The sequence below is a fragment of the Meleagris gallopavo genome, chromosome 2, assembly GCF_905368555.1.
Source record: "Meleagris gallopavo chromosome 2, MGAL_WU_HG_1.1, whole genome shotgun sequence".
Taxonomy (NCBI): domain Eukaryota; kingdom Metazoa; phylum Chordata; class Aves; order Galliformes; family Phasianidae; genus Meleagris; species Meleagris gallopavo.
The window spans coordinates 84,079,162-84,092,452 of NC_139405.1; the positions used below are offsets into that span (position 1 = coordinate 84,079,162).

At 35.9% G+C, this 13,291-nt stretch overlaps 1 protein-coding gene across 1 annotated transcript in view; it reads left to right on the top strand.

Annotated features, from left to right (window-relative positions):
* The window catches only part of EYS (EGF-like photoreceptor maintenance factor), a 765,389-nt gene that overhangs the window by 93,455 nt on the left and 658,643 nt on the right, over positions 1–13,291 (top strand). Inside the window, exons 9-10 of the mRNA XM_085217834.1 lie at positions 2,818–2,984; positions 7,448–7,701. Of these exons, the coding sequence (XP_085073960.1) occupies positions 2,818–2,984; positions 7,448–7,701 (421 nt within the window). The remainder of the gene's footprint in view (positions 1–2,817; positions 2,985–7,447; positions 7,702–13,291) is intronic.

A 13,291-nucleotide genomic window follows, 5' to 3' on the forward strand; every position in this document is an offset into this window, starting at 1 on the left:
AGAAGTGTGATGAGACAGACCACCGCAGTCCTTTTTTATCATCTCTTAAACAGTAAGATTTGTGTTTAATTCTAGCTATGAAGAAGGTTGACTTTGGGGAAAAAAAGTTATTGATGGGAGTATACCATTCTTTCTAAGTTTTTTTTTCTAAATTGTATCATAGAATCATAGAATGGCCTGGGTTGAAAAGGACCACAATAATCATCTCGTTTCAACCCCTTGTTATGTGCAGGGTCGCCAGCCACCAGACCAGGCTGCCCAGAGCCACATCCTCGGCTTTGAATGCCTCCAGCGATGGGGCATGCACAACCTCCTTGGGCAATGTGTTTCAATGGGTCATCACCCTCTGAGTGAAAACCTTCCTCCTAATACCTAACCTAATCCTCCCCTATCTTAGTTTAAAACCATTCCCCCTTGTCCTATCACCATGCACCCTTGAAAACAGCTGTTCCCCGTCCTGTTTATATGCTCCTTTTAAGTACTGGCCACAATTAGGTTTCCCCAGAGCCTTCTCTTCTCCAAGCTAAACAAGCCCAGTTCCCTCAACCTGTCTTCATAGGAGAGGTGCTCCAGCCCTCTGATCATCTTAGTGGTCCTCCTCTGGACCTGTTCCAAGAGCTCTGAGTCTTTCTTGTACTGGGGGCCCCAGGCCTGGACACAGTACCCAATATATTAAAATATGTTAATATAAGGCCTGGGTACACTTTATGAAGAAGATATTTAGGATTTAAAAACAGTATTAACAACACTTGTGCTAACAATTTTGTGATTTTGTTCTACTCTTTACCTTCTTACAAGTCTCAGTATACTGCAATGGATCCATTTAACTGAGTTCCCAGTTACTTACAGTTTGTAGCCCATAATTTATATGATCATGTTTTTTTGTTTGTTTGTTTGTTTTTTATTAATGGAGGAAATTTTAGAGCTTACCCAATCTACAATGAAGTAGAAAGATATAAAAATTAAATCAATGGGAGTTGAATGTACTTAACTGCACAGTCACTTTTTCACAGGTGGTGAAATTAAATATTGTTATCCTAAAGGAAAGATTAATATTGTACTTGACCAAGTATGTGCAAACATTAGTGAGTGGAACAGGTTGTTAGAGGAATATTAGGAATTGAAAACTGTTACTTTTTCTTGAGTGTAAGTTTGGCTTTTTTTGTTGTTTTGTTTTGTTTTTTAACTTTGATAAAATAGTAAAGCTCAGCATTTTTATTTAAGCAGAAGTGCATAATTAAAAAATTAAGAAGAGACATCAATCAAAAAAGTGAATACTTCTAAGACTGTACACATAGGACATTTCTTTGCATTTATATAGAGCTGTGCTCCTCTTCAAGTAGTTGCCCAATTGAAAAGGAATTCCAAGTTATGTCTAAAATTCAGTACTGAGAGCACAGCAAAAACCTCTGAATTTTCAGGTCAATTTAAAACTTAATCAAAGACAAATGAATTTTACAGGATTTCTGGCAAGAACTGTTATTATTACAAATCTTAATGGCATTTTAAAGAGATTCAGACTCAATCAAATTGAACTACTAGTGCATTAGCTCATCTTCTAGACACCATTTTCTTTAGAAACCAATTGATTAGAAAGAGATGTCTTAATTGCTTTGAAAAGAAAATGTAGTTATACTTTTTTACTCCTGCAAATTTTTCATGGAAATGAAGCTATACCTCAAATGAAAATGAAGAAAGGAGTGTTCATTTCTACATAGAAGTTTCTGTAATGTTTGGAGAATACAGTGGACGCTGTTTTAGTAAGTGATGTTAGGAAGGAAAAAAAAGAGCTAAGAGAGAAGTGTTTTTCTGGCTTAGGGTTATTTTTCATTATATGCACACTGAAGGAGAACATCAAGAGATTTCAATACTATGATGTATTATACGGACGTGTTCAAAGGAGGGTTATGTGTGGGTTCAAAGGAGGGGTGAGGGTATGCAAGGCATATGAGGAGTGGCTGAGGTCCCTGGGGTTGCTCAGCCCAGAACAGAGTAGCTGAGGGGAGCGCTGATGGCGGCTGCAGCTCCTCACAGGGAGCGGAGGGGCATCTCTGAGCTCTGCTCTGTGTGACAGCGACAGGGCCCGAGGGAACAGCATGGAGCTGTGCCAGGGGAGGGGCAGCTGGGGATCGGGGACAGGTTCTGCACCAGTGGGTAGTTGGGCCCTGGAATAGTCCCATCAGGGCAGTGGTCATGGTCCCGTGCTGATGGAGTTCAAGGAGCATTTGTGCAGCACTCTTTCGATTTTTTTTTTTTTTTTTGGTTCCTCTTATGTGAAGGCAAGAGCTGAAATTAGCAACACTTGAGGGAGTCTCCCTTCCAACACAAGGATATTCTGTGATTTCATGATATATAATTATCTATAAATCTATTGAAATAAACAGGTTCAAGATTGTGAATCAGAATCATTATGACAGTTATTGTCTGTTTTTCTTAATAACCAGAAATTAAATTAAATTACATCTCTGTTGTAAGTGCAGGAACGGCTGCAGATTATTTCACTATCACCTCTCCTAAAATGTTTATATTCTAAAATGAATTAGGATAAATGTCACTGTTAAATTGAATCATGAATGGATGTTTCCAATTAATTAATTGATACATTGATTTAGTAACATTCAGTATTTTACATTCTCAGGATGTAAAATGTTTTGTGATACTATTTTTAATAAATAATATTAAATAGCAGTATTTGTAATCATTGGTTATTCAGTTAAGCTCTTTTGAGAAACAAAGAAACTAAACCAACAACAAACCAACAACAGTCAACATCTAGAGAAAAGCCTCTTCATATTTTCTTGTAATTCTTATGTTCAGGTGTGTGCAAATGGAGGTAGCTGTTTCTATGATGAAGACAACCAAAGATCTCACTGTGTTTGTGCTCTTGGGTGGACAGGACAAACATGCCTGGAGAATATTAATGACTGTGAGATAAACCAGTGCCAACATGGAGCCACATGTGAAGATGAAGTTAATAAATACAGGTACTGATGTGATGTTAGAAGTTTATTAAGCACATTTATTGGCTAAGATAGACTTTTGTCTGAACTATTACAAAGGAAAGCCTCACAAATATTTATATTTCTGGACAAAGAAAATAAACCAGCTATGCAAAATCTCAAAAAAATAAACCATCCACTTTAACAAATGGTAAACACTTTCAGGAGCCTGAGTGTGACTGAGTGGAATATTTTTTCTTATAAAATCTGAATGATAATTTTGAAGAAAATGGTTGAAATTTTATTTGTGACTTTGTGTGTGTGTGTGATATTGGTGAATCTGTCAAATACATGCTTTCCTTTGTGATCTGTAATATATAGATATTTGAACATAAGACTGCAATACAAACTAGAAGGAAGCATAATTTTTAAATTAATTTTTAAGTGATCATCATATTCTTTTTGTGGTGGCTTGCTATAGCATTGCTAAGACAAGAAAAACATGGAGGGTATCCAGCTTTGTTTCAACAACATTCTTCTCCCACTTTTAAAGTGTTGCTTTCTACAAAGCGAGCTGTTACACTTTTACAGATTGAAAAAGTGCATTTAACTGTAATTTTTCTAACTTTCTATTGACTCTGTTTCTCCTCTCAGTTTTAAAACTCTTGAAATTTTAAAACAGTAGTGGCATATAGATGTACATACATTCAATATGAAGAGAATTTGAGTTCACCATGGGGAGCTGCTCTGGATGAAGGAGGGGTACTAGGTTTCAAGCCTTACAACTGTGATACAGATAGAAATCCAACCAATAATAGATAATAAGAACAATGTAATAACATCTTGGAAAAAAATCTCCTTTGTTTTAGTGAGCCTCCTCTTAGAACTAAAGTGGCCACAATCAGATTTCCACAAAGCCTCTTACTAATCCAAATGAAATACTGCACTTCCAGCTGAGTCTGAGTGCTGTTTGAGATATCTGAGATATTTGAGTAACTAAATCAGAGTGCATTTGAAATGATATATTCCTCCAAAAAATATGGTTCGTATTGATTTAGATGCAGATATGATGAATGTGGCAGATTCCATGCAATAGGCCAACTTCATCCACATGCCAGAAGATGATCTTGACCAACACTAGTAGTTAGAATCAAAACAGCAGTCAACAGAGTGATGACATGTGAATTAACCATTGAAGAAAAGGTTCAAGACACAGTCCTCAGTGGGTAAAGTGATGTGAACTCTCTTTCAGGATAGGAAAAACGTGATCCTTCTGGGTTTCCTATAACCTGGACAAGTCAGCAATTCTGACTGATACAGGCTCAAATGTACAGAGTCAGACTAGAGAAGCAAACAACCTTTCTCTTGTAATATAATTCCATGTCCCATACCAGTGTGAAGGCTGTGGAACACATTGCCAGTCTTGTTGGACTGTCCTACCACACCCAGCAAATACTCTGTATTTGGCATCTTCTGACTTCCATCTATTAGGGCTCATGAAAGATGGAGAAATACTAAATAAATGCAATTAATCTGCTGGGCTCATCTTAAGTGTGCTTTCAATGGCAATATAGAAAATAGTTGGGTCAACTAGCAAAGATCAGTATAGATATATCTCCAGTCTGGTCTTTCGCTTTTCTCACTTATTTTGAAGATTCATTAGTTGGCCACAATTTACTCAGTGGCCAAGGTTCTACATCACTTCTGTTCAAGCAGTCTGAAAGTGCGCTGTGACAGCTGCTGTGCCTGGCTCACTAATGTGAACTTGCTTACCTACATAGCTTTTGCTCCGGGTTTTAGGAGATAAAAAATTGTATCTTACTGGTATTGTTAAGAAAACATTACAGCTACACTGCAACTATCCATACTCCAATGACGTTACTCGTTAGACTAAATTCCATGCCTGAATTATCTGTCTGTCCTTTACATTTATTTCATGGACATATCAAAATACTGTGCATTGTTAATAAGGTTTAGGCAGTACAGTATCAGTATCTAGCAAACAACACAGTATGTGTAGGAGTAAAGTAATCCACAACAGGGTAATTGTGTCTTTGGTTTGATATCTATATTTATAGGGGGAAAAAAAAAAAAAACACCATACTGAGATGTAGGTTTTCTTTCCTGGGATATTTTACACTCAAATTTTCTTATGGACAAAAGGAGCATATACAAAGCTAAGAAAATTACTGTTATTTCCATTAATGTTTTAAGAGTGTGATAAATCTTGTTTTTAGTCTGGTGACCATAACTCATAATCCAAATTAACCCAGAAGGGCTCAAAAATAGTAGTTAAAATTGTTACACAAAATTTCATATTTACATTTTCTTTGGTGCCGTTCTCATCCTTTGTGTTAATCCAGTTTCTAAGGCTGACAGACTTCTTTTAGAAATTAGATGGTGGGTGTTATTAGCTTCTGCAGGTCTTTTCCACGTGATTCTATGATATTTTCCATACCAAAGTTTTACTGTTGGTCAGTATAACTAGAGAGCTAAAGATAACTAAACTTGCACTTGCTGTGTACATTCATGCTCAATGAAAATCAATCTATGCAAATCAACATTTTTATTTAGCTATAATGCAAGTCTGTGAGGTAATCTGAGAGCTGTACTTCTTCCAAAAGGAACAGAATAATCTGAAGCCCTCAAGAAGAAAGAAGGGTTTATTCTTTGTGAAGGATTGGCTAAGGCCAGAATGAAAAATATGGCAGCTGCGCCTACTTGAGTAGGTACTGCAGTACAGAAGCAAGGGATCCATAAAGCAAAAGTGGTTGTGTTGAAGAATTCTTAATCTCACTGGACTTACTACAAGCAATCTCCAGTTTGGCCCATGAACTAAAGGCTCTAAGCTGCTGGAGTACATTAGCAGTTCCCTGAGAAATACATCTTCTGATTTAGTATCATTTGAAATAAATAAAATCACTGTTCTGCCATATGAAGTAAAACACTACAGTTTGGAACAGTCAGAACACATAGTAAAATTTTCTCCTCTTCTGACTAACATAATTATATTTATGCACCTTCTGACAATGAAAAGCAGAAAGTCAGGCTTGTTCTTACGAACATTTTTCCAAGGGACCAGGAAGACACCTGAATTTTTCTGCAAGGAGCCAGCTGAAAGAAAAGGAGATGCTATTCTTGTCAGGCATACACTTGAAAATATATATTTTCTTGAGCTCCTCATTTTTTTAGGTACTCTGAAGCTACTCTTGAATTTTCAGAGCAGTACTAGCAATACAGATTACCTCGGAAGTAAATAAATAAATAAATAAAAATAAAAAAATTGTTTAAAGCTTAGGAGCTATTCATTTTACACATAACAGATTTTTTTCCTCCTCTTTTTTTTCTTCAGAAGTATTTCATCTGTATCATGGCAGATTGAGATCCCATGGTATCTCTAGTTTGTACATAAAGTTTTTTTGCTCTTCAAATTCTCTCTTGCCAAGAAGAGTTGCAGATAAAATTAGAGCTTAACTGAACAGAGAAAAATGTGTACCACTGGTGGAGACGTTTATAACTTCCTTAGTCCAAAAGTTACACTGCCGAAAACTTCTGTAAAATGACATTCAAATCAGTTCCCATCATTCTATCTTTTCACTATTCAGAGTCTTACATGGAGTCTTTTCCCTACTGAATTAAAATTATCCTCTTGAAAATGTGATGGGGACATACAAATACTGAAATGGAAATTTCGAGAAGTCTAATATAAAAATGGAGGAATAGCAAGCAAGGAATGAAGGAAAAAGCCTCATAAACATTCAGTTCTGAAAAAAAGTAGACTTTTTGCCAGATGGATTGGTACACAAAATTGCTATAATCAAGGCTTCCTTAAAGTGTTCCCAGCTTCTAAATAACATCTCTGTGGATTGTGAATATCTAAGGTTATCAGCTGTTTCTTCCATTAAATAATACCTATGAACAGGATAAGAAAATGATCAAGCAGGGAAAATATTGCTGAATATAAGAGCTTTGAAATTCTGTAAGATATTAATCAGCTATGAAATAATAAAAGAATCCAATTGTGTTTACATTTATTAAAAAAAAAAGGGAAGCATAGAAAGTCATCTCTAATTTTACATGTCATACTAAATTGTGGAAATAATAATCAGTTCCATTTCTTTGAAGTGATATTGACATTTTCTCCAGTTACAGACAGAAATTACAACCTTTGCATCTTATGGTAAAGCACATTTATATTGGTTTTATGTCTAGAGAAAGCAGGATGTTTCAAATTGTATTTATTTCTTTAAATGGAGATAAACGTGGTAAACCTCTGTAAAACAGTTTTTTTTCTCCTCACGATGTTGTAGCAAGCAACTGACTCTGGTTACTACAAAAATCCTTAAAATCCATAATACTGGTAGCATATACTAGATTTTATTTAAATATTGTCATTGGAATTTTGATTTTAAATGTTACTATTTTGCCCCATCTTGACTGTAATGATTGTGTTATTATTATGTAGTTCCATTAATATCAGAGATAATCTTTTTTAATCTTTTCAACAGGTGCATATGTCCCCTTGGTTACACTGGCACTTTCTGTGAAATTGATATAGACAACTGCATTGGAAACCAGTGCTCTGAGTATGGCTTCTGCCAGGACCACTTGCATAATTACAGCTGTATTTGCATGGTTGGATATGGAGGACCCTTCTGTGAAGTTGAAATTAATGAATGTTCAAGTTCACCTTGCAAAAATGGGGCTATCTGTACAAATCTAATTGGCAACTTTTCCTGTCATTGTGCTGAAGGATTCAAAGGTAAGTTTTACTGGAAAGCCTTGGACTGCAAATGTGATTTTCCAACTCTTTTTCAATGATGTTTATAAGACCTTTTTATAAGAAAAATGTGTATATATGCATAAAAGTATATATTTACATGTTTTTTATTTGTAAGTGTTTTAACTGAATTAGCATGGAAATTCTTAGATTGTGTCTCCTAAGTACTTCAGTGAATCCTTCCTATACTAAATGTAAATTTCTGAACAGGAAATGTGATGCTGTTGGCAATAAAATGTTGGTCATGTTCCAGTACACAATTTTAATTGTGTTAGTTTAGTTTCCCTATTAGGCAGCTTAAGGTGTTGTGGATGTAGTCACAAACACAACTGCGGAGTATCCTGATGGGAATTAATGTTTTGGTACAGAACAGGAAAATCCAATCATGAGCAGGAATGAGATCAATAGTATCATTACTCTGTTTCAATACACACCTACTTATGAATGAGTTGTTTAAACAATCTCAGAAAAGACAAACAAGTATTTTAGAGCATCTGTCTATCTTACACATCTGTTCTAAGACAAGAGATTTCAACATTGGGTTAGATGAGTTCCAAAATGCTGATAATGGTTTTTTGTTTTTTGTTTTGTTTTTGTTTTTTAATAATAATTTTCTGTTTTGTGTATATTCTTGACACTCTGATTTTGGTAAAAAGCTGAATATCATCTTGGATACAGGTTTCTTACCAATACAGAAGTGTATAATTGTGTTTTTACTGTGAGGTATACTATCACTATCAATGATTAACATAAATGGTATAATAGGCAGGCTGTCATCTATACCAGTTGATAATTAATGTTTGGTTTTTTTTTTAATCTTTAATTTACAACTTATTCTTACAAATTAGTGAGGGTACTTGCTCAAGTTCAGAGAGACATTTAAAGCATGTGTAATATTACAAAGCTGCTGAACATTTGTAGAGACCAAACAGAGGATGAGAACACAATGAGGTGCTGGGTGGAGCATTTCAGCAATAAAAACAACATGAAAACAAATCATGTTCCAGACAGACATGCACAGCTGTCACACCATGAAACGAAGAGTGTCTCAACCAGCTCATCTGCATGAATCAACAGATTATGGCCACAGAATTGTGTACTGAGCTGAATGTTGTCTTCAATGCATTGGAAACGATGCTGGCAACATTGGAATATTGTAAAGTTTGCGCTCAGATGTGTCTCGTGTAAGCTCAAGCAGGAAAAGAGAGAACACCAGATTGAAGTTTGTCAAGCCCTGTTGAGCTGAAGGTGAGAATTGCCTGCATCGCACCATTACTGGTGGCAAGATGTGACGTCACCACTATGAGCCAGAGTCAAAATGGTATTTCATGGAGTGGCAACATGTGAATTCCTCTTGAAGAAAAGGTTCAAGACACAGCCCTCAGTGGGTAAAGTGATGTGCACTGTCTTTTGGGATAGAAAAGGGGTGATCCTTCTGGATTTCCTGGAACCTGGACAAAGCAGCAATTCTGACAAATTGCAATGCTGACTATGTTGAAGGCTCAAATTTCCAGAATCAGGCCAGAGAAGAAGACAACCTTTCTCTTGTAAAATGATAATGCCATATCCCATACCAGTGTGAAGGCTGTAGAATACACTGCCAGTCTTGGTTGGACTGTCTTACCACACCCATCATATTGTCTGGATTTGGCATCTTCTGACTTACATCTGTTAGGGCTAGTGAAAGATGAACTGCCTGGAGAACATTCTCCTAGCAAAGAAGCCCTCACAGCAGCTGTGAAACTGTGGATCCCCTCCACTGGTGCAGAGTTTTATGAGTGTGGCATGCGGGCTCTTGTTCATCACAGATGAAGGTGCATAGTTAATATTGAAAGTTTATATTGAAAGTTTATATTGAAAGTTATTGTTTTATAGCTGAGAATTTGCTTTATCACTGTTATTATGCTCTTTGTATCTCTTGTAATCTTCATGGAAATAAATAGGAGATGTTACCTTTGGAATGACCTATGCACATTAGTAAGTTCAATTAAAACATCAAACTAATACATCTACTTGGGTCTTTCCAGCTCAGTGCTGAAATGCCAGAAAATTAAGTAGCTGTAAATTCGGTGCTAATTTCTCAACATATAACATATATAACATATAACCTGCTAGGTTTTAGCATTTCAGTGCTAAGTTTAGAATTTCAAATATTTTTATAGTCATTTGTATACATACATATATACAGGCATGTGACTTAAATTTACCAATTTTTCAGACTTCATTGTATGATTTTATGGTTGTTTGAATACACACATTAAAATAATAGGTGATATCTTCTCTCTATACTTATTCACTAAAAAGTGTGTTACACAGGCAATCCATGAAAGCTGGAACTTTATCAGTATGGAATGTAAATGGAAGTGTTCTACTAATTAATAAAATCTGAAAACATTTAGCGGTGAATAGACTACTTCCAATGGAATCAATGGTTAATTTACTGAAGACCACAGCCCAGAATAAGGTATAATTATAGCTGTTAACAGAAATATATCAAATATTACCATAAATTTTATTATCTAGGCTAACCTGTTGAGTTTATGCAAGGTATCTTTCTAAACTTTCTTGAGTTACTGAGATATAATTTAGATTTGGCAGCAAGCATAGACAACACTGGCTCCAGTCATGTTTTATTTATTTATTTATTTATTTATTTTTGTAATAATATGGGTGATGGGTGAGCAAGTTTGCTGATGACACAAAATTGGAAGGAGTGGTTAATACAGCAGAGGCTTGTGTTGCCATTCAGAGGAATCTCAACAGGCTCGAGAAATGGGCTAATATGAACCTCATGAAGTTCAAAAAAGTTAGCTGCAAAATCATTCATCTGAAGGGGAATAATTCAGGTACCAGCACATGCTGGGAGCTACCCAGCTAGAAAACATCTTTACAGAAGAGGACCTGCAGTAGTGGTGAACACAAAAATGACCATGAGCCAATCTTGTGGCAAAGGAGACTAATGCTACTCTGTGTGGCAGTAGAAGGAATGCAGCCATTAGGTTGAAGAAGTGTTATGATTTTATGATTTTTGGTTATCAGTATTCCACTTCATAACATCATGTAGTGCATTGGGAATTACAGCATTAATGCTCCAGTTCCGGGCACTTGTCTGGAAGAGAAGAACTACATATCCCAGAAGACTTTGCATTCAGAGAGGCGATATAACCCCTGGCAAGGTCACAAGACCTCCCCTTTTTCAACTCTCCTCTGTGCTGCTTGGCAGACTGCATGTCTCACCTCAGCTTTATGGTGAGGCCTTCGGTTCTCAGACACTTTCTCTCTCATTATATTCAATTAATTAGCTTCAATTCTAATTATACTGTATTATAGTGCGTTATCTTGCATTCCAATGCTATATTTAGGAGGTTAGTTTGTTTCTCCTTGGATCGCTGCCGCTGTTTTTAAGTATTCGGAGTCCCCTGTTTGCCCTTTCCAGAGGCGTGAATTTGTGAATCCCTCCACCCCACTAGTCATGGTACTGGGAATCCTCCCGCTTTACTCAGCACTGGTGAGATACATCTGAAGTGCTGGGTACTTCCCAGTGCAAGAAATGCATAGACATATTGGTAAACTAACGTAATCTTTGAGTAAGGATTTTTGAGGATCTAGTGTACATGTTCTATATGGAAGGGTTTACAAAGCTTACTCTTCAGCCTAGGAAAGAGAAGGCTGAGGAGGGAATCTCTTCATTATGTATAAATATCTGAAAGGAGGATGACGAGGACAAAACCAGTCTTTTTCCAGTGGTGTATAATGCCAGGTTGCACCAAGTGGAGCACAAGAGATTTCCTTTGACCATCAGGAAACACTGTGTGGGTGACAGCACTGGAACAGATTCTCCAGTGTGGTTGTGTACTCTCCCTCCTTCAGAACTTCCAAAAACCATCTGGACATGGTTCTGGGCATTCTGCTCTAGATGACTGCTTGAGCAGAAAGATTGGACTAGATGGCCTTGAAAGGAAGGTCCCTTCTAATCTCAATGAGTCAGTGATTCTGTAAGCATGAGCTAGAATAAAGGACATCCCACTAGAAAGCATTTTTGTCTTATTTTGTAACTCAGTTAGGGATTGTATGATAGCATTCCAAGAGAAAGAATTTCAGATTAAAGGAACTTTTCACAATATGATTCATATTGTGTAGCTCATTATCACAAGTACTGAAAATATTGAGTTCTTTTTTCCCTTGAGTATAAAACAAACAAACAAAAAATTAATTGAAACTTGAAATTTATAGAAGTGTTACTACAACTCAAACATTTCCATTTTTATATCCATATCATCTCTTAGGTTTTGTGATCCGAGGATGTTTTCCAATTCCATCATAACAATTATTATTAATTATTAATCAGTGAAGAGTATCTCAGTATCATGCTAGAAAGATATATTTTAGTTTTGTTATGCCATGCAATTCAAGCTCTTTACATATCCATTTGCTTCAGTTTTCTTTAAGAGTACAAATTCAATTTCAGAGGAAATATCAAGTACAGTAGCAAATAAATGAAAGTGTAAAACTCAAGTTGTTCTTGCTCAAGCGTCTGTAAGATTTTGGGGACTATCAACTGATATATGTTAGGATTCATAGATTTGCAAACAAATCATGAGTTCCTTACCACCAACTTTTTTATTATAAAAAATCCCCATTAGAATCAATTTTTATTTCAAAAACAAAATTTGACATAGCTCATAACTGTCTCCTCTGTCTAGATGGCTGATTTAGTCTGATATCAGCATTTGTCAAATGTTTTACATTCTTATAGCTAGGGTCCCATTAATCATTGCAGAGGGATTTGCCATTATGAACAGCTTGAATGATCTCTTTGAGAAAAACAAGCTAATAAAAAATTGTCTTGAGTGTCTGCTTATTAAAATTATGTATTTTGTAGTATTATCAAGAGTCTTCCCTCTTGAACTGTGAATTGTACTTGTGATGGAGACTTTAGTATGGAGATATTGTGTAAATGTGTGAAGTATTACACTGCCTATAAGAATTTGACCTATGACAAACATAGAAGCTTGCAGTATGAACTCTAGAATTTGAGAAGATTTTTGAAAAGAATCTATATCCCATCATTATGATCATGTGACAACCCTCTATATTGCCTCAGAGTTCTTCTAACATCACATAGTTCTTTTCACCTGAGAAGTCATTGTCATTGTCTCTCTCTCTCTGTATCTTCATTTTATTCCATCTCTCAAAATCAGTGCTTAACATCACATGGTTCCAGCTTTCACAATTAATGTATTTCTAAGCAAACACTACAGTGCTTCATTTCTGGCTTAAAAGAAGTTCTTCTTGGAAGTATTTGATAAAACATTGCCTTTATTCAAATACATCCCTTCATTAAAAATCTTGTTTTTACAGGAGGACAGCTGCTGAGAACTCTTAAGTAGATAAGCAATATCACCTCATTGTTTTCTCTTGAGGGTTTTTATCTATATGACATTGATTGCTCTGTAATTAAGATTTGGATTTTTTTTTTCTGTGTTTATACTGTGTCACACTGATCCTTTATTGCTTTATACATGTATTAGAAATGAATAACAGTATTAAGGCTCATCACGCATGTAGGCCT